The sequence below is a fragment of the Kryptolebias marmoratus genome, linkage group LG6, assembly GCF_001649575.2.
Source record: "Kryptolebias marmoratus isolate JLee-2015 linkage group LG6, ASM164957v2, whole genome shotgun sequence".
NCBI lineage: Eukaryota > Metazoa > Chordata > Actinopteri > Cyprinodontiformes > Rivulidae > Kryptolebias > Kryptolebias marmoratus.
The window spans coordinates 20,562,393-20,583,636 of record NC_051435.1 but is presented as its reverse complement, the minus strand read 5'-3'; the positions used below and the strand labels follow the sequence as shown (position 1 = coordinate 20,583,636).

General features: G+C 39.8%; 1 protein-coding gene across 1 annotated transcript; it reads right to left on the bottom strand.

Annotated features, from left to right (window-relative positions):
• Window positions 1-2,650: 2,650 nt before the first annotated feature.
• Window positions 2,651-15,695, bottom strand: marco (macrophage receptor with collagenous structure). Its single transcript, XM_017421115.3, has 13 exons — window positions 15,522-15,695; window positions 13,148-13,246; window positions 12,842-12,990; window positions 10,922-11,039; window positions 10,130-10,201; window positions 9,252-9,329; window positions 8,866-8,919; window positions 8,744-8,788; window positions 7,017-7,097; window positions 6,412-6,447; window positions 6,133-6,168; window positions 5,454-5,618; window positions 2,651-3,587 (listed from the first exon to the last, which is right to left on the bottom strand). Exons 1-13 carry the CDS (start codon window positions 15,625-15,627, stop codon window positions 3,457-3,459), a joined length of 1,170 nt encoding a protein of 389 aa, XP_017276604.1. The 5' UTR covers window positions 15,628-15,695; the 3' UTR covers window positions 2,651-3,456.
• Between the last annotated feature and the right edge of the window lie 5,549 nt (window positions 15,696-21,244).

Sequence of the window (21,244 nt, the reverse complement as noted above, 5' to 3'; positions counted from 1 at the left end):
CATCACCCGCCGCCTTTTGATGCCACAGTTTTAGACTAAGATTGTGTTGAAAAGTGACAAAGGAGTAGTTGTTCTTGTTAAACCTTGAACATAATTCTATGTGTGATCTTATGCAGTATTGTGATATCTTGCTTGATTTGTTAGCGCTTTGAGTATGTGTTGAGGACAATTGCCTTCTACTACCACACCAAATTGTAACTCAATATCTATAAAATTGACTGAGTTAAAGCCATTTTTGTGTTGGATAAAATTGCTTTGCCGTAGCAGCGGGTGATAATAAAACCCTCCATCTATGTTCCCATTTGACTTCATTTTGTAAATGAGCTGTTAAACCTCCCAGAATGAACAAATTAGACTGATGGATCGAAAGTGAACTGTCTGGGAGCCACTCAGACAGGAAGCTGTCCCATTTTTTTCAACCAACACTCATTTATTGCTCTCTGTTCGTCAACACTCCATGTTAAACCAGAGGCAACAGGTTTTATAGGTTCTATTTATTCTGCAGCGTGCTTTCAGAATGGCCTTTGCTTTCACAGGGGCCCCGGGGACAGCAGGTTCAAGCTTTATGTGGCTGATTGACACCAGAGCCATGTGTCTGACACCAATGTTACATTCCCTCAGCACCAACAGGAATAAACCAAGATGCTTTATGTCACTTCCAGAACCAAAGTCCAGATCAAGCTTTGGGCATCACAAACTAACTTTCTGATTACAGACAACAGCTGGATAAAAAAAGGTCTTGTAGAGCGAAAACAGAAGAACTATACAAATATGTTTCTCAGTCATGTGTTCTTTTCATTCTGTGGTCAGTTTCTGCTCAGAATAAAAGGATAGTCTGGTGATTTTGGAAGTGATGTTCTGTCAAATAGTTAACAATAGCTGGTACCCTATCAGCAGTGACATCGGTCATGGAACACAGAGTTTGGAGAAATGGATAATGGTCTTCTTCCAGGCTAGGCTAATAGCCAGTCAAACCAGGGCCCATTTTATACTGATTTTTAGGCTTATAAAGGTGTCATGCAAAAGTGAGAGGTATAATATTAGCCAATGTAGAGTTATTTTTCACTGAATTTGAACATGTTTTCTGAGAAAAAGTTGTTTTATAAGCGTGAAAAGCAAGAAAAAAAGGTCCTTGTTTAGCTAGCCATTAGCCTAGCCTGCAGGAAGACTTCTGCCATCCATCCATCCATCCATCCATCCATCCATCCATCCATCCATCCATCCATCCATCCATCCATCCATCCATCCATCCATCCATCCATCCAACCCACACTGGGAAGAAACTCGACTTTGTGGACAGTCTTACTTTAGTTCTACAGGGTCTGAATAGTCCTTTAAAGTGAAGCCCTGGCACCACATACTCCCACAGCACCTCCACAGAATGCCTCGAGGCACATGGTCAAAGGCCTTCTTTAAGTGCACAAAACACATATAGACTGGAGAGTCGAAGTCCCATGGTACCCTTAGCAGCTCTGAAAGGGTGAAGATCTGGTCCACTGTTTAACAACCAGGACTAAAGCTACACTGCTCCTCTGGAATCTGAGGATGATGGGTTTTTATGGGTACTCAGATTTCCTCCATAAGTCCAGAAACATGCATGACAGGTTAACCGATGGTTCAAAATTAACCTTGGGAATTAGCCTATCTCCAATTGTCAGTGGGTGGGAGGGGGTTACAGGCGAGTAAAGAAAATGGATGGATAACTCAGCTGTGTACAGCTTGTTTTCTGTTTTGCTTTTAATTCGTGCTCTGCTCTGTTCCGCTCTATTTAATGTATTTTGACAGGGCGTTGGGGTTGGTGTGGTTATGGGGGTAGGCCTTTATTTGTCTTTATTTACTGACAATTTGATTTGTTAGATAAAAAGTGAAGAGGCTGGATGTTTAAACGTGATAGCTGGCGAGCTTCTGCTGTTGGATAAAAAAGCATTTTGTCCCTAAAGCGCCGCAGCTGAGACCACAGTGGCTGTCTGGAGGCTTCAGGACAAATTTATTTATAAACCACATATTACACCAATTTCACCCTCACCCACTTCAGCTCCCCTCCTTTCCAACAGAATAATTTGAAATCAAAATCATCAATCAGAATCAAGTTTGGAGGTCTGTGGGTATCAGCTCTGCAGAACATTGGTGACCTCTGTGCACTATGTGCGTCAGCATCCACTGATTTTACGTGGCCTACCACTTTATGACCGAGTTGCTGTCATTCCCAATCACTTCCGCTTTGTTATAACACCACTACCAGCTGACTGTGGAATATTTAGTAGTGAGGAAATTTCACAACTGGACGTATTCCACAGGTGTCATCCTATCACAGTACCACACTGGAATTCAATGAGCTCCTGAGAGTAACCCATTCTTTCACAAATGTTTGTAGAAGCAGTCTGCATGTCTAGCTGCTTGATTTTATACACCTGTGGACATGGAAGTGATTGGAACACCTGAATTCAATGATTTAGATGGGTGAGTGAATACGTTTGGCAATATAGTCTATTCGAGACAATCCTATATTTATGAAAAATTAGTAAAATTAGCAGCCCTTTTGACATAAATAAAGCAATGATGCAGTTAAATGCTATAAAAACAAATGATTAGTTAGGATTTTTCTTATTTTCAGGGCCAAGTTTGCTGATGACAAAGGCAGGACACGGTGGAAGGTAAGTAGAAGTTTTAATGTGAAGGGCACAGTCAAGCTTGCTCAGTAGATACATTTGTTGCTCTGTTCTGTTGCTGTTATTACTCCTTGTCACCAGAGGGTGCTCTGTGACAGCATAGGGCAGAAGATATTGTGTGACGAGGACAGAGTACGAATACATAAAGAGACGTATTGTGAATGATGGAGTGTCAGCAGTTGCTGGAATAAAGTTCCTGAGTTTAAACAATCGGCTCCTATTTTTAGTACAACTGCCACAACAAAACTTGTGACAGTGATGAGCTCTTCAGTACTGAGTCAACCTCCATTTCTGCATCACACTGGTGAGCTTCCTATTACCTTTACAACGTGGCAGAAATTATTTAACAATTACATGCTCATCATTAACGCTATGGAAGACACTTTCCTAAAAGCAACTATGACAAATATAATGCTTGCAGTTATTTCTAAATGTTATTTTATTTCTGAAAATCATCTGCAGACTCCAAATATGATGTTTCACAAACTACATTGTCAGCCCAACCCCTACTTTGGAAACCACAGACTTAAAGGATGTGCTGCTGGTAGTTTGGTGCCAGATACCAACTCAAACCTTCAGAGGACTCCAAGGCTTTGCAGGAGAAACGGGATCTATCCAGAGTTAGGCAGTCTGACATTTAAAAACTGAACAAGGTGAGTTAAAGGACACAAAGCTGACAAGACAAGATCTGAAATACATTGCATTCACTCTATCTGCAGTAACAATAAAGGTGAGGTTAAATCACTGCACATCTACACAGTTTATATTAGTTTTTTCCATGGTCAGTCTAGACACACTCCACTCCAGCGTCCTCATCATGACTGCAGTTGTGAACTCCAGCTTCGTTGTGTGGACAGTCAAAGACATCAAGCTCTGTTCCCGTGCAGCGCAGCTCATCTAACCAGATTTTACCGGAGCCTGACAAAGGACGAGAGAAATGAACGTTAATCAAACAAAACTAATAAAGTACGAAAATGAATCATTTCACCTGACTGTGAGTCTATTTAGAAAGTATGTCGTTATAAGGTCAACACATTTGTATATTAGTTTAGTATTCCTTCCTAAGAGCTCAACACAGAGGTGCTCAGCTGGGAGCTTGTAAGTATCCCCAAACCCACTCCACGCCTTTCAACCTGGGCAGCTTCAGAGTAGAAGAGAGTCCAGCCCCTCTCTAGAAGTTGGGTAGCAGAGCCCAAGCTGTGCATGGAGGTGAGTCCAACTATAGTTGTATCACTCAGCATCACCCTCAAGCTCTGGCTCCTTTCCCTTCAGTGAGGTAAAATTTCATGTGCCTAGAACCAGTTTGTGTGAGGAATCAGCACGTCCAGAGACCCTCCATTGCCTGTCCCCCGACTTGAAGTGGAAAAAAAAAGTTTTGATACTGGTTGTGTTCTCAATAACTCATTGATTTAAAAAAAGTATGCTGGTGTTGTATCTGTTTGTTGACAACAACTTTTATTTTTAACAGATGTAACAGATGTAGCTTTATTATTTTTTATTGGTATTGTAAAATGTTATATTTTACTCATTAAGATGCAAAGTATTTAATAAATTTGTCTTGTTTCTGCTGATGTGTTTTCATGAGGAAGAGTTTGCTGCAGTAAGGCTAATGTTAGCTCTAGAGGGCTTTAAAAGATACAGCTACCAGTTGTTAACCAATTGTTCCTCAGGAGCCATGCATCACTAGATCCCCTAAATCCAACCCAATCATGGGTCATGAGTACTAATTTCCTGTGGGTAATGTAATTTTTATGAATTGGCTGTAGCCTACAGTTGATGAGATGGATGCTGCGTATCGGCAGATTTATGAGATGTGGTGATACACTAAAAAAAGTGATGGTATAGTGAGCACCAGTCCACTGTGAGCACTGCATAGCACCCGACCTTGACTCTTCTCCCTGCAGGCAGTGGGCCCACAGGGAGGTGGCTTCCTGTTGTTTTTCTGAGCCCCCGGAGCAAAGGCTTGAACAGCAAGTGCTCATCTTTGAGCTCACCCTCCCATGTCTGGCTCCAGGAGGGTCCCCCGTTTCCCTTTTTTGGGCAAGGTTGCCTGGTGCACATGATCTTCCTTCATCATGAAGGTCTTTGAATTGCTCTTAGTCTGATTGTTCTCCTGAGGCCAGTTTACCATGGGAGATCCTACCAGGGGCTAAGGCCCCAGACAGCATAACCCTCAGGATCATGGGGGTACTCAGACTCATCCAACATGTTAAGGTGGTAATTTTGCAGAAGAGCGTTTTGACAGTCAATTTATGCAATTTGTAGTTCTCACTGTATTAAATTTTTTTGTATTAAATGACAATCAATCAAGCACAAACAACATAAAGAACAGTTAGTGGTTTTATGGTGGTGAGTGGACAATGAGCTTTACTAAAAGTGGGACCCCAAATCCATTTCTGCTTAGAGTCCTATGCAACCTTGGGCAGGCTGAATTTGTATGTAAACAGTAATGTGTTAATTGTATTAGACTGACAGTAAAAAAACAAGAAGAAAGCATAAATATTAGTGCTGGCAGTTTGAAAGTAGGGCATCCTTATTCTGAGATACTCCAACCATGTCAAACTGTTAGTTGTTAAGTAGCTATTCCAACATAAAATAAATCTTTCAATAAACTGTCCATCTTTGAGCCCTTTGTTCATAGAAATCCTTTTTCAGTCGAAGGAATGTGAACACTGATGAGGGTCGTTAACATTCAGATCCAACGTGGTTTGGTTTACTTGAAGAACTTACAAAACATGTACAGATATGAAGTATTTCACTGAGAGGAAGGAGCAGGTTTCTTACCTGGGGAGGCAGTGAAGGTGGAAACAACGGATTGGAAGCCCAGCATCCTGCAGATCACCTTCCCATCTAAACGCTCAAAGTTGTCATCACAAACGGTGCCCCAGACATTATTGCGCTTGACTTCAACTCGTCCTTTCCTTTTTCCAGGCACGAGTCGCACAGTTGCTGTTGGGACACAAAGTTTCACGTTAGGTTTTTATTTTGCTCACATGGCTGACAGGAACAAAGAGCTAAAACAATCTGCTCACTCTAAAGATGAAAAAAGAATGTCTCACTTTAATATGTTATATATCAACTACTGACAAGCTTATTTTGGTTAGAATGGTACAAAGTCCTGGGGAAAAAAAGTACACCCTATAATATCTACAATTTCAGTTGTACTAATAAAAAACATAAATTTAAAATATCTAAAATCCCTAAAACCTTTAACCTGAAGAGGTTAAAAAGGCACTCTAACAGTGTGGATCACTTAAAAGTGATCAGACATTCAGTTTAACTTTGTGGTTATGATTTGGTTTAACCTCATGGCTGAACAGGTTTAATCATGAGGTTAAACCAGTTCAATATTGTGGTTGAGTTAACCTAGTAATTACACTGGTTTAAGTTCATGGTTGAACTGGTTTCACCTCCTGGTTGTGTATTACCACTGCTGTTGTGTGTTGGTGTTCTGTACACTTACTCTCCTTTCCTGATTCACCCTTTTCTCCTTTGGGACCTTGGGAAAAAATTATCAAAATAAATTTTCAATCAAACTGGCAGAGATGTCATACAGAAGTCAATTAACATGATTTTGATTTTATCTGTAGACAGTCTGGAAAAGTTTAAGCTTCGACTCTTACACAAGCTTTTATCCAATTGGCTCAGCAGATTCACAGATAGTGGTTTAAATTTCTAATTTAGTTCATTTCAGGTTGATTTAAATAGTGCTAGTTCTCAACATAACTAATAATCCACTCACCCATAGTCCCATTAAAACCAACAGGTCCTATAGGTCCTGTTGAACAGACAATAAAATAAGAGTAATTAATACATTTTGGCATTAATACACTGCCAACCCTGATTGGCACAGAAATAAAAAAGGACGAAACCACCAGTTTAAAGGGACTTTTAGAGGCCAAATCATCTGGAAAACAAACAAAAAAAAAACCACGTGTCCATCTTTTAACTGGTAAGACATGGTTATAATTTTATTTACAAACATAATGACTGACAATTAATAAAACATGGAAATTGATGCAGCGTTGTGGAATGACGCCACACACAACTTACCTGCGTTCCAGTTGCCTCTCAGAAAACCAGTAGGGTTTATAACTGTTGTTCTTGGTAATCAGGCAAAGTATTGTTAGCATAATTTGCTTGTAAATTATTTATCTGCGTTCAAACATTGTAGGAACAGGTTTCCTAATATTGTTTGTAAGTTACTATCTATATCTTTCAGTGGTTCAGCAAATAAAATTTGCTCCTGTTTGAGACATTTTCTTCTTAAGGTTTTCTGTCAGACTGAATGAAGGGGAAATACAGACATGTTTTAGTGCACTTCATCCACCGATAAAAAAAACTGACCTGGGGGTCCCTGTAAACCATTACGCCCAGTGTCTCCTTTTTCTCCTTTAAGTCCAGGTGCACCAGGTGGTCCAGGATCTCCTGCACAACAAATCAACATCAAGACATAATGAATCAAAGATCTACACAGATTAAAAAAAAAAAAACTACACATCTGGAATGCAATATGACAGTGGGGGAAATAATTATCAAGGGGTTAGACCTGCTAATTTTGTAAGTTTCCTTACTTACAAAGAAATGAATAGTCTCTAATTTTACAGTAGTTTCATTTTAATGAAAGGAGACAGAATATCAGCTAAAATACAGAAAAAATATAAATTACAAAAAAGTTAAAATTAGTATTTGATCCCTTACAACTCAGCCAGGTCAGCCAATCAATTAATCAAACAATCAATCAGTCAATCAATTACAGACCCTCCTAATTTCAGGACATTATGGGTATAAAGCCACCTGTCCACAGAACCAGTTTTTTCCATCCCAACCTTTCCACCATCATGGACAGACCTGTCCATGGCGCCTGTCAAAGGACTTCAGAGACCAGGTAGTAGATCTCCACAAGGCTGGAATGGACTACAAGACCATCAGCAAGAAGCTTGATGAGAGGATGACAATTGTTGAAGCTTGTTGGAGGAAAAAATAATCGAAGCTCAAACTGAGTGTCTTTCTTTAGTTCAGAGTCATAAAGTCACTAGCATGCGGGTTAGGCTGCCTTCAGGCCCAGGCCTCCATTGAAAAAGAGATCTGAGATCTCAGTGGGATTTGCCTGGTTAAATAAAGGTTAATCAATAAATATAAACTAGTTTGCTCAAGTATTCAGTCATCAGGCTTTCACCAGCACCTGCTGATGCTTCATCTCACTGTTCACAGAAGAGAGACAGTGAAATTTCAACATAAAACTTGGAAAAATGTTTGGATGGCAAAATTTATACCTTTGGGCGAGACAGAACTGACTGTGTGATGACCTGACCCAGAAAAAAAAACCTTTAATTCAACTGAATTTTGATTTCAAAGGTTTTCAAACACAGCAAAGAAAATATAGCAACCAAGACAACATAAAATCTTTGACTGGTCTCACATCAGCTCAGTGGCTTTTGAATGAAAAGCACAACATTTATCACCCTCTCATCAAGCTTCTTGCTGATGGTCTTGTAGTCCATTCCAGCCTTGTGGAGATCTACTACCTGGTCTCTGAAGGTTTTGGTAGAAGGTGATGTGGTCAGGAAAGACCAAAATCCAGTTCTTTAACATCAATTTGATCTGCCATGTTTGGAGGAATTCAAATGTTGAGTATGCCTTGTATAACACTATCCCTACAGTCAAGCACAGAGGTGAAAACATGGTTTTGGTCTGTTTTTCTGCTAAGGATAGAGAGCAACCGATGTACGGGGCCATGTATTGTAAAATCTTGGACAAGAACCTTTTTTTCTTAACCAAAACCCTCAAAATCACATTAAGGTCATGGAGAGGCTGAGCCAGTCTCCAGTTGAAGCTTTAAGTTAAAGTACCAACCAGCAGCCAAGAAACCTAAAGGATTTAGCGTTTCTGTAAAGAGCCATTTAGGAATTCAGGCTGAAGCTTAAAGAGAGAAGTGGCTATGCAATAGAAGCTGGACACCAAAAAATGTTTTACATTCTACATCTACACAAAAATGATAACCAAAAACCATTGAGGGTTTTCAGTCTGACAATCAACATAAAATTCAGAAAGATAAAAATATGTATGCCTACCTTTCTGACTGTGGCTTCCAGAGTCCCCTTTGTCTCCTTGAGGACCTGAAATCAGAGCAAAAGTCAGTCAGACAAACTGCAGGCCTTCCTTGTAGAAATATCTTAGTTACACAGATCCTTACCTGGGGGCCCAGTGTCTCCTTTAACACCTTTTTCACCTGGAGGACCTGTCTGACCTGCAGTGGCACACACACACACACACACAAGTGACATTAATAAATGCAAGCTATGCAGATGTTTTAAGTTTCTTGTGGTGTCAGCAGAATTGCTGATGCGTGTCAGAGATTAAAGGAGGAAGAGAGACTCCAGGATTTCATAACTTTAATTTGCTGATGCTTGTTTTTACTTCTGTCCTAACCTTTGTGAACATAATGGGAAACCAGAGGGTTGGGGGTATATTAAGTATCACTGTTTGAGCGATACAGAGTAACTGTATCACATTATCACCTCTGTCCTGGTTACTGTCAGATCTGCTCTCAAAAGTCTATAATTCAAAACAAAAACCCACCTTTTTCACCAACTCCTGAATCCCCTTTGAGCCCTGTGTCTCCTTTTTGTCCAGGGGGTCCAACAACCCCACTGTCACCTGAAAAATAAGGTCCAACATATGATTTTGTAAACGTGTAAATCTGTGTGTTAGGTCGTATCAGCGAGCTTAGTCACATTTAACAGCTAAACGTTTCTCCAAACAGTGAATTCACGTGCACGCTCATGTGCACACATCAGACTGTCCAGTGACGTATAACTACATGTGTATAAAATGAAAAGTTAAATAGCTTAAATCAAATTGTCCTTCAGCTGCTGGTAGAGCTCTTTGAATGATAAAACACACCCACATTAACTGTTCGAGTCAACATCGTTTGTCTGTTCGCAAAATATCTGATGAACCACTGGCTGGATTTACATCTAACTAATTTTTTGGAGTCACCCTAGTTCAAGATGGCCATCTCAGCTAATCAATATTAGCCAACATCAACATGGCTCTAACTCAGTGAATTGTACAGATGTTAGTGTGGTAGTAGCTGTGACTGATTCCCAACGCATACTCCAAGCACATTCTGTGAAATTTCTCAATATTGCATGAGATCGAACAAAACAATCATTTACAAAGGTTTGACCAAAAAGACTACAACTCAAGCATATCTCAACATAAAATTATCTTAGTTTGAAACTCTTACATGAAAGGCAACAAGTGATATCACTTTATATTTTTTTTCTGCGTCAGAATCACTGTGTCATTAGGTTTGATGCAGAGGGATTCAGATGTGATCACATTAAAGAAAACCTTTTTGGTGACATAAAAAAGCTTGCAGTGTTTAAACACAATCCAGGCAGGTTCCGTAAAACTCAATGTGTTGTTTCACATCGGGTGGGTTTCTGACCCACCTTTTAGGCCTTTCTGCCCTGGTGCTCCTGGAGGTCCAGGCAGCCCATTTGAACCAGGAGACCCTGGAGGTCCTGTGAGCACAAACAGAAACTGCTGTTGGAAAGATAACACACAGTCAGCACATCATGAACATACACTGTAGTCCGAAGTTTCCATCCACTCAACATGAACGTTGATGTTGAATAATTTAAATCATTTATTTGAACCGTTCTTTTTCCAGGGAGGATGGATTCTCCAACATAGAACTTCAAAACCAAGTTTGGATTTATTGTAAATTTTCTCTAATCCACACAGGGGCAAAATTATATGTAAAGGATCAAATATATATATATATATATATATATATATATATATATATATAAACTGGTGCTGAATGTTCTAAAAGGTCTTTTATCTTGATAAGGCCACCTATTAACTTCCTGTTAGTGATCACCATTAACTGCAGCTAGTAGTTTCTCTTTGCTAAGACATAAATAACTTGTTTGACAGCACTCATTGGGCTGACCAATGCTTATCTGTGCTCCTCAGAGGAAATGTAGTTGGTTTGGGTGTTCAGGTGTGGATTAGAAACAGAATCAAAACTTGTTTTTAAAAATAATTGAAGTTGTATGATGTGGAATCAATCCACTCAGGAACAGTTCAAAAAAAAAAATAGTTAGAAGACCAAATTTAAAATGATGAGTGCTCATGACGAGTGGATGGAAGCTTTTGACTGCAGTTGTACAGGAAGACAAGACTCTTCCTTCAAAAGTCATCTGTTTTTTGTGGGATAAATAAAAACCTGTATGTACCTGTTCGGAGGCTGATGGAGGCCAGTTTGCTCTGCAGCACCTGGTTGGTGGCATTAAGCCGGTTCAGCTCAGCCCTCAGTCTGTCCAGCTGTCCCTCCTCACCACACAGGCTTTTCACCTGTTGTCACAGCAACCACAGGAGAATAGGAACATGAAACTAGAGAAATTGCATTTTCTGCAAAAATGCTGCTGTGTGGATGCTAAATGACTGCTGACATTTGCTGAAGAAGCTGAAAATGACGTTAAAACAAACAGAGCAGATGCTAAAATTAGCAAAATAGGAACTATAAAATAGCAAAACATTAACTAACAATGCTAATATTAGGTAAATAGTAGCTAAAAATTGCAAAACAATAAATACAATTACCAAAACTTTAGCTCAAAGGAGCAGAATGGTAGCTAAAAGTAACAAAACATTCGCTAAAATCTAAAAGTAGCATAAGAAAGCAAAAAAAGACAAAACACAGAGTACAATGTTTTTGAAGGAATGAAGAGATCTCAGTGTATTTCTGTGGGGAATTTAATTTAAAAAAAAGTAAATGTTTTGAAAAGTATAAAAGTTACAAAAACATAATAAGGCACTGTAGTTTTTGATACACGAATGGTTAAAATAGCGCAAAACTGACTCAGCATTATGTAACACAGACAAATGATTCATATCTAAATGAAGTTTAGTATATTAGGTGAAGAAATTAATTAATAACACAGGACACGTCCAGGTCCTGTACAGGAAGCTGGTGGCAACAAACTCAACACCGTCTAAACACACTGTAACAAAGCTTATTACTACTCTGCTACTGTTTGATTTGTTCATTAATAAAGTGGCTGTTAGTGTTTGAGACTGGACTTTTGCAGGTCGTTGGATCTGGACCAATGAATGCTGATCCAATGATGATGATGGTGGTTCCAGAATCACTGCAGCTGTTTCTCATTCAGTAACTCAGAGTTCATACATTTGGCTATTATATTGGCATGATAAAAACAAAAACAAACTGATCCATCACCTTTTCAGGCCAGAGTTTTAGACTAAAAACATTTTATGCTGAAAGAGTTGAGCTGTAGCCATTTTAGTTTAACCTTGTTAATACCATTATATGCGATCTCATGCAATATCACGCACAGAGTATGACTCTCAGCTACTACCACATCAAATTTTAGCTCAATATCTGTAAAACTGACCAAATTATGGTCATCTTTGGGTTGCTGATGTCTATAGACTGTTGCAGCCATCTTAAATTGGATCTACTCCAAAATTACCTTTATTGTAGTAATTATTGTAAATGATTCTCAGCTAAAACTACACCGATTTCTAGAACAGTATCTGTAAAAGTAAATTATTGCTATTTCTGTTTTTTTTTTTAAAGGTTCAGTTGGCTGGAGGGGTCATTTTGAACAAGGTTGGCTCCAAAACTTGATCAGTTGCAGAGATCAATTCTTGACTATTTCATTAAAACCCATCTTGTGGATCATGAGATGTTTTGCTAACAGACAAAGCTGACTCCAAATAGTTAGTATTTTTATAGTATTTTGGCTATCTGTTATCAATCAGAATCAATCTCAGCAACTATCACACCACAATCAAACCTACCTGCCTATCTATCTGTCTGGTAAATGGCCTTCACTCGTATAGCGCTTCATCTAGTCCAAGAACCCCAAAGCGCTTCACACTACATCAAGTCATTCACCCATTTCTTCACACATTTACACATTGATGGTGGTAAGCTAGGGTTGCTGCTCGAACCAGCAACCCTCCAGTTACAGGACGAACCCTTACCTCCTGAGCCACTGCTGCCCTATCTATGTCGCCCACTTTCTATCTATCTAAAAACCTCAACATTGACAGACAAAAACAAATGAAATCCAATAAAACCCATGACTTCCTGCATTCAGTGGGATAAATAAAGAAAGTGGAACAGAAACCTGGCTCTGCAGAGTCCACAAGTGGCCCTTCATGTTCTTGGTTTCCAAGCTGTTGTTTTGGACAAGAATCTGGAGATTCCCGTCCCGGTCTGATATGAGGTTAGATCGGACTGCTGTGGGGTTAGCCTGGGAAGAGTCCAACATGAAAACTGAACCCCGCCCCCAAAAAAGAAAGACACAACCCCAGAATGTTTCTGGATTAATATTTACAACAAAGCCACAATTTTCATATAAATAGCATTGAATGATCTGAGTTTTTTCACTTTTTTTTTGGTATGAAATGACACCTTTTTGCAATTATTGTACCTTTATAAATGAGAAAGACATCGAAGGCCGTCTGTAAGACAATATAAACTATTAGAAGAAGAAGGCACCAGTTTCTCTTGGGTCTTGCTGGTTTCAGATCTGAAACACACACACACAGGAAGGTACACTTGAAACCCCTTCTGTCATGATTTTACACAGTGAGGAGGACATAAATGAAGAAAGAAAAGAACTTGGATTTATTCAGCAGAGTCAGGTAGTGAGAGGTGAGCAGTGTGTAATCATCTTGATCTGATCATTCTTCAACAACCTAGTCATGTAAATTTCTTTCAGTAATCTACACTCAGATTACCCTCAGTAATCTACACCCCTTATGACAGCATAGCAATTTTACAAATTTATTAAAAAGACATTTTATTTCATTTCCATAATTTCCATAAATATTCAGACCCTTTTTTTAACAACACTTGAATTTTAGCTCAGGTTCCTCCTATTCCTCTTGATCTCTTCTGAGATGTTTCTACATCTTGCATGGGCGGAAATCCCGGGGTGGGTCGGGGGNCCCCCCCCCCCCAACCTTGGGAAAGAGTGTACATTTGTCCGTCCCCACCCCAATAAATCATTGAAAGAAACTGTGTATTTAAACAATATAAAAATTGTCATGATTTCTAGTATTTTTTGAGTTTGTTCTTAGTTTTGGTTTTGGGTTCTTGTTTTTCCTGCTTTCTTGGGTTTTGTTTTTTCCTATGAGTTTTATTTTATACTTTTTGTTTTTGTTCTCATGTTTTGTCTTTGTATTGTCTCTGCCTCTTGGTTCTGTCCTTATTGTCTTTGTTTATCATTATCCTCTCCTTGCCCTCAGTTTACACCTGGTTTTCTGCCACACCCATCTCCACCTGTCTGTATTTGTAATCACTCACCTGTGCCCACTTCCCATGATTTCCCTGTGCTTTAAAACCTGGTCATTTTCTCCACCTCCCCGCTGGTTCACTGTTGATGTTAGGTTCATGTCTTGTCTCTGGTCCCTCCACGTATTGCATTGCCTGGCCTTGTCTCGCCTCTCCCTTGTCGGCTGCTTGGATTTTTGTTATTGTTGTTCTGCTGCCACGTCAGCTTTTGTTTTCAGTTTTGTTATTTAAATAAATCAGTTCTTGTTTTTTTAAGTTGAGTCTGCATATTGGGATTGCCACGTTCCTACCTCGTCCTGACAAAAAATATAAAGGCAAAACAAAGAAACCCACCTGCTTCTCCCCTACTCTGCAGGTAACAAACAATGTGTTTGTGTTTTTTATTAGTCAACCAAGTCAATAAATATGGCAGAAAAAAAGGAAAAATGACGTTTGATAATTTTTCAGACCAGGAACACGCTCAGTAAGAAAGAAACAATGTATTTTGAAAGGGAAGTTAATACAATTTTCTAAAAAATGGCTGAAGTTCTTATGAAATTATTTTGTCGTGGTGTTATTAGACAAAGCAACAGAGAGCAGAGCTGGATGCAGAGAGGGGGGGACAGACAGACAGGGTGAAAGAGTCACAGGTAAGTGTAAGTTTGATGCTGGGAAGGTTCTCAGTCATCCAGGACATGACAAAACCAAAAAAAGGTTTAAAAATAAAACAACTTAATTAAAAGAACTGAAGTCCAGTTGCTTTTTTGCAGATTGAACGCATTAAAAACCTTTCATATCTGAGATCTTGGACTAATAAGGAACACTATTCTAATAATTAATAATAACACCCCCCAAATAATGAAATGGAGTTTCTTCGCTTGACATCTTGACTGGAGTGCTGTGATAAATTAAACTCACTGGACCTGATTAAAGGCGCTTGCCTCTCTATAAAAGGCCGTCAAGCTGACAATCGGAGCAAAAACTGTCCATTTTGAATCGGGTTGACTCCAAAAGTGAATCAGTTGTAGACTTACAGCCAATGATTACTTTCAGAGAGCTTCAATAAAATCCATCCAGTGGTTCATGAGATATTTTGCTATCAGACAGACAGGGTTGACTCCAATAGGTTTTATAAACAAATCTTGGTGCACAGAATACATGTTGTGGGTGTCTCTAAGCTACTACTAATCAATATGTGTGCAATTTGCAGAGTTGGAGCCATTTTTGTGTTCTAAGGTTGATTAGCTGTGGTGGCCATTTTGAATTGGACCGACTCCAAAAGGTAATCACCCAAGGTAAATGCCCAAGATATAAAAGGAACACCGTTTAAAATTAAACAAACAAACAAATAAAAAAAAAACTAGAAAACTGTGATTAAGTGAAACAATCCATAAACCAGAACATTTCCGTTCCACCCAACGGTGACTATTTAAACCAAATTAAATTTATTAAAAGCTCAACGAAGTGAATCCCATCTCCTAAAGGAAGGTTAAAATGAGAGCTTCAGTTGTGAGAGGTCTCATCCTCACCGTGAGGCTGGAAGCTGTAGAGCTCAGTGCTGCTCAGTGACCTGCCAAACAGCGGGTTGTTATACTGGGCGGCATGAGACGCTGGCCCGTCCACTGCTGTCTCCATTCTGTCCACGGTCCAATGTCTCTTTGCTCCCCTTCATGAAACCTTTAATTTAAGCACCAAAATAAAAGCAGAAGGAAATGTAATAACCCCCCTCAACCCTGTGTGTCATCCTTCTTGCAGAGCTGGTGCTTGTAAAAAAAAAAAAAAAAAAAAGAAGAAGGAAGCTGGAGCTCTGAGCACAATCACAGGAAGGTCTTGCAAAATGGAAAGAAATAAAGATTTACAGAAAGACGAGCTGTGCTTACTTTCTCTCGGGATGCAAAATGCTGTTTACTCAAATAACTCATGCTTCTTTATGCTCAGCGCTTTATTTTATTTAATCCCACATATAAAATAAGAGTTGTTTTTCCTTGACTTAAGGAAAATTTAAAAATGGCTCAGTTTATATTCAACTAATCAAACTGTTAACGTTAAAAAGCTGCAAAGTCTGGTAGATTTACTGGGACAGAACCCTGAGTCAAACACCAAAATATATATTGGTCTGTCCCATGTAAAATCGGTGCACTGATTTTCTTATTTGCACTCATTTCAACACTGATTCAACAATTCAGTTCAATTTATTTCTATAGCACCAGGTCACAACAAAAAGTCGTCTCAGGGTGCTGTTTGAAAGCATTCAGGTACATTATAAAGAATCAATTAGTAAAAGTTTTCTATCCAAAGAAGCCAGCAGATTGGGTTGAATCTTCACTTCATCGCAGCCTCCCATCCTGAGCAGCACATGGGCGACAGTGGAAAGGAACGACTCCCTTTTAACAGGAAGAAACCTCCAGCAGAAACCTCCGAACCAGCAGCCATCTGCTTCGACTGGCTGGGGTTCGAGAGGACGGGAAAGAGATGCAGACAAACACACAAGGACTGATTTAGGTGGAGTTTCTACTGGAAGAAAGGCAAAGTGAAAAACTGAACAGGTGAAAAGTTACAGCAAATTCTGAATTAAATACTGTGAAAAGGAACAGAGTTGTAGTTGCTTTGGTTAAACCTTGACGATATGCACATTTTAACACAATATTGTGAGATCTTGTGCAACCTGTTAGTGCTCAGAGTATGTATTGTTAATGACTCTCACCTACCAACACATCAAATCTTAACTCTATATCTGTAAATTTGAGTTATCGCCATTTCTGTCTTGGATAATGCAAATTAGCTGCGGCACCCATCTTGTATTGGACTGACTTGAGAAGTTAACCGGTAGTAGAGGTTCAACCAATGATTACTTTGAGAGTTTCGTTAAGATCCTGTCAGGATTGAGGTTTGGGTTTGTTTTTGTGTTGGGTTTATTGTTTCTTTTTATCACGAACTGGATACTGATGTCTATGGTAGGCGACAGAGAAGATGAACAGAAACTCAGAGAGGCGAGTATACAATCAAAGATTAGTTTATTGGGCAGCTGACAGGTCGTCTGGTCAAGCCGAGGCTGAGTTGGCAGGAGCTTCAGTCCAGTGAGGGATGTGCCGGTGAGTGCTAACCAGAACCAGGTTTGTTGTGGTATTTAAAGTCCAGTTCCAGATGAGTGCAAGTATTTACAGGAGGACGTCAGGAGATCAGGTAAGGGTTCAGGTTTCGCAGGGGCAGGTTCATGGTAGGACCACGAGAGGAGAGACCAGAAAAGGTTTTGATCCAGAGACGAATGGAGAACAGGAGACGCCTTAAATACTGGAGCCAAATGAGAGGGAGATGACCTGCAGCTGAGTCAATCAGTCACCCTCCCGAGAAGGGCGGAGACCGACTGCCAATGCCACACTTTTGTTGTTTGGTTGTCTTCATGTTTGGTTTTGTCTTTGTATAGTTTTGCTCCTTGGCACTATTCACCTTTTTTCTGTTCATTACTTGTCGGCCTGCCACACCCATCTGCACCTGTCCCTCGTTTGGAATCACTTGTGTCCACTTCCCCAGTTTCCATCTGCCTTTAAAATTGGTTCATCTTCTTCACTTCCCCGCCGGTTCACTGTCACGTCTATGTGCTTTTGTTATTTGATCAATTAGTTTGTCTTTTGGAGCTCTGTGTCTGCATTTGGGTTCAAACCATCCACCCACCACTTAACCAGACGAATCCATTCAGTGGTCCATGAGATTATTTTGTGAACAGACGAGCAAGGTTGACACCAATAACTAATTACCAAAGTTTTTAACAGCAGTGCAATGTGGGTGGCTCGTATGCTGAGCAAGTGAATTTCTGTGTGTGGGGAATTTTTTTTTTTGGGGCAGGGCAAAACACCAGTCGGAGTCTGAGAAGTTCAGAGGGTTGAATGAGCTTCACTAACCCTACAGAAACTGCAGCAGTATGCATGTTAAAATGTTCTAGTGATCTGGTGATCAGGTTTATATGAGACCAGTGGCGCCACTGGAGGGAGGGGGAGGGGGTTCCTCTTGAGGTTTGAGCTTTTATTTGGTGAGGATTTTTTTTTTCCCTCTAGCTATCTGAGATTAGTTGGACCTCATAAACATTAAAAACAAACACTGTTTTTTAAAAGTTATAAGTTGAAACTAAGAGAAAACATTTTTACTTAAAAATTGGGTAACAAAAAAAAAAAATATTTTGGTGAACAGAGCTCATTTCCAGTCAGGAAATGAAGACTGAAGTGGGGTCAATGGTCTCTTCATTGACAGAAACCTGCTGCTCCTCTAAAACATGGTTTACTGTAAGCATAGTGTCACAAGCCAGTGGTGGAGCCAGTGGACGGAGGGGTCTGGTTCAGTAGCCTCAGGTTTCAGTCTCTGCTATTTGCAGATAATGTGGTCCTGTCAGCGTCATCATTCTGTCAACTACAGCTCTGACTGGAGTGGTTCATAGCTGAGTGTGAAGCGACTGGGATAAAGATCAGCACCTCCAAATCTGAGGCCATGGTCTTCAGTGGGAAAAGGGTGGACTGCTCTCTCCGGGTTGGGAGAGGGGCAGCCTCAAGTGGAGGAGTTTAAGTATCTTAGGATCTTATTCATGAGTGAGAGAAGAATGGAGCACGAGATCAACACATGGATTGGTGCAGCTATGGTTATGAACTCTGGGTAGTGACCGAAAGAATGAGATACAGGTGGTCAAAATGAGTTTTCTTCACAGGATAGCTGAGCTCTCCCTTAGAGATAGGATGAGCAGTTTGGTTATCCAGGAGGGACTTGGAGTAGAGCTGCTGCTCCTCCACATCGAGAGGAGCCAGTTGAGGTGGTTCGGGCATCTGGTAGGGATGGTCCATGTACGCCTCCCCACTAACTGTGTTCCAGACATGCTCAACTGCGAGATGACCCTGGGGAAGACCCTGGGAACGCCTTGGAATCTTCTGAAAGAGCTGGTAGAGGTGGCTGTGGAGAGAGATGTCTGGGCTGCTGCCCCCCGACCTAACTCCAGAACAATAGATGGATGGAGAACAGGGACAGACCAAATAGACAAAAAAAAAACCTGTAATAAAAAGCACACGAAAAACTACATAAAAAGTACAAATATAGAGAAAAACAGGTTTACTAAGATTAAAGTTACACAACAGAAAGGGATTTTTTTTTGTGGCACATGACTTCCTGTCGTCACATAATTGCGCATTTCTTTTGATTGTGCTGATTCTTTTTTAACATTTCACACATGACTCAGTGTTCTGGGGAAATGGAAAGCTTATAAAGCAAACACTGAAGTGAATCACACTGGTTCTCACACAGTTAGAAAAATGAAAACTACGACAGTAGATATAAAAACAACAACAACAACAAAAAAGGAACAAATACCAAAATGGTACTTCTTTTAACAGAAAACTCTCCCAGAAGCAGAGACAATAAAATAAAAATAAAAATAAAAATATCACCCTCTTTATAAATGTAAGGCTCAGCCTATTTTTAGCATTTGTGTCATAGAGCTCTTTATAGCTTGAATGTCACCTTAGCATCAAATAATCAATACCTTGTTCCCATTCTAGCTGAGCGCTTAACTTTTGGAGTCAATCTGAGTCAAGATGGCCGCCAGAGCAAAGCCATTTTAGCAAACACAAACATGTCTATAACTCAGTCAATGTGACAGACACTATGCTAAAACTTGATAGTTGCAGAGAGAAATCACCGGCTTATTTTCTTAGTGCCAACTGATTTAGCAAGAACTGTTGCTGTTATTTAGGTCTGTTAGCAAAATATCTCACGAACCACTGGACAGATCTTAATGAAACTTTCAGAAAGCAATCAGTAGGTGTGCGTCTACAACTGATTACCTTTTAGAGTCAACCCAATTCAAGATGGCCACCGCTAACCAACCTGCAGTGAATTTTACAGACATTGAGCTAAATTTGGTGTGGTAGTAGCTGAGTTATTTACAACACTTAATCCAAGTGCTGACAGACTGTTCGGATCATGTGAGTTGGACCGACTGCAGCTCTGAGCCGGACTCTGCTGGTCCTGTAGACCGACTGTAGTTCTGGTTCGGACCTGTGTGCTGGGTGTAGTTCTGTGGGTCTGCCAGTAGGCGTCGCTCTTTGCAGCCTGATGTCCGATCAGTGTGAGCCGCACGGAAAAGGGGGCGGAGCTTCGGCGTCTCTCAGTTTGCATTTTTGTTCCAACCCTCTGAGGTCAGCCGGATTGTTGTGAATTTTACCGACCCGAGCTGAAGAGGGTGATGATGAAGATGAAGATGATGATTTCATACTTTCAGCTGCTCATTAGCTGATTTTAGAGCCACAGTTAACCTTCGGATGGGCTGTTTCTTTAATTTACAGTCAAATAAACAACAAAACAGAGATAAACAGGGACTGGTTTTCTATTGGGGGATTAAAATTAGTGATGATGATGATGATGATGGTGATGATGATGATGATGATGATGATGATGATGATGATGATGATGATGATGATGATGGATCAAACTCAGAGAATCGTCAATCAGAGGAAATTAGTTCAAGTCCTCCCAGCAGGACTCGTTAAAAATAATAATAATAAAAAAATTATACATAAAACGCGTGATTATTATTATTATTATTATTATTATTATTATTATTATTATTATTATTATTATTAGTAGTAGTAGTAGTAGTAGTAGTAGTAGTAATGAACTCATCAGTATAATAACACATCCTGCTGCACATTCTGAAACATATTTATTCAGTCTAAACACACACTATTTAAAAAATATACTCCTAAAAATAAAAGTAATTCATATAATAAATATACCAGTAAAAACATTAAAGTAAATACCAATAAAATAAATTTAAAATATATACATATGTAGTAATAAAAATAAAACCACCATTCGTTCTAAACATTTCGGCATTGTTTAAATTAATTTATTTTATTTTCTTACCTGCTGGTTCTGTGGCCCGTAAACCGAGCCTCTGGACCCGAACCCTGTTCCCTCGGTGGCATGCTTCAGCTCCTCCCGGCCCACTCTGGAGCGGTACCGCTGGCAAAAGCTCGGGCCCGGTTCTGCTGAAGGAAACGCGAAACATCAGCGCGCGGCAAACAAGAGACAGAACCGGCCCGAAACAATGGAGGCGTGTGTGTTTTTTTTTTTTTTTTGTGTGTGTGTGTGTGTGTGTGTGTGTGTGTGTGTGTGTGTGTGTGTGAGTGATTCTCAAAATGGTCCTGTGTCTATAAACAGGCCGTAGGATTCAGGGGATGGACAGAAATAAAAGAAAGTTAATCAAAATAAAATA

Coding starts and splice junctions, on each gene's coding strand:
- marco (XM_017421115.3), bottom strand. CDS start 15,627: ATGGAGACAGCAGTGGACGGGCCAGCGTCTCATGCCGCCCAGTATAAC. Junction 5,619..6,132: donor GGGTGAATCAGGAAAGGAGA/GTAAGTGTACAG, acceptor GTGTCCCAACAG/CAACTGTGCGACTCGTGCCT. Junction 3,588..5,453: donor CACCTTCACTGCCTCCCCAG/GTAAGAAACCTG, acceptor GTCCTTTGTCAG/GCTCCGGTAAAATCTGGTTA.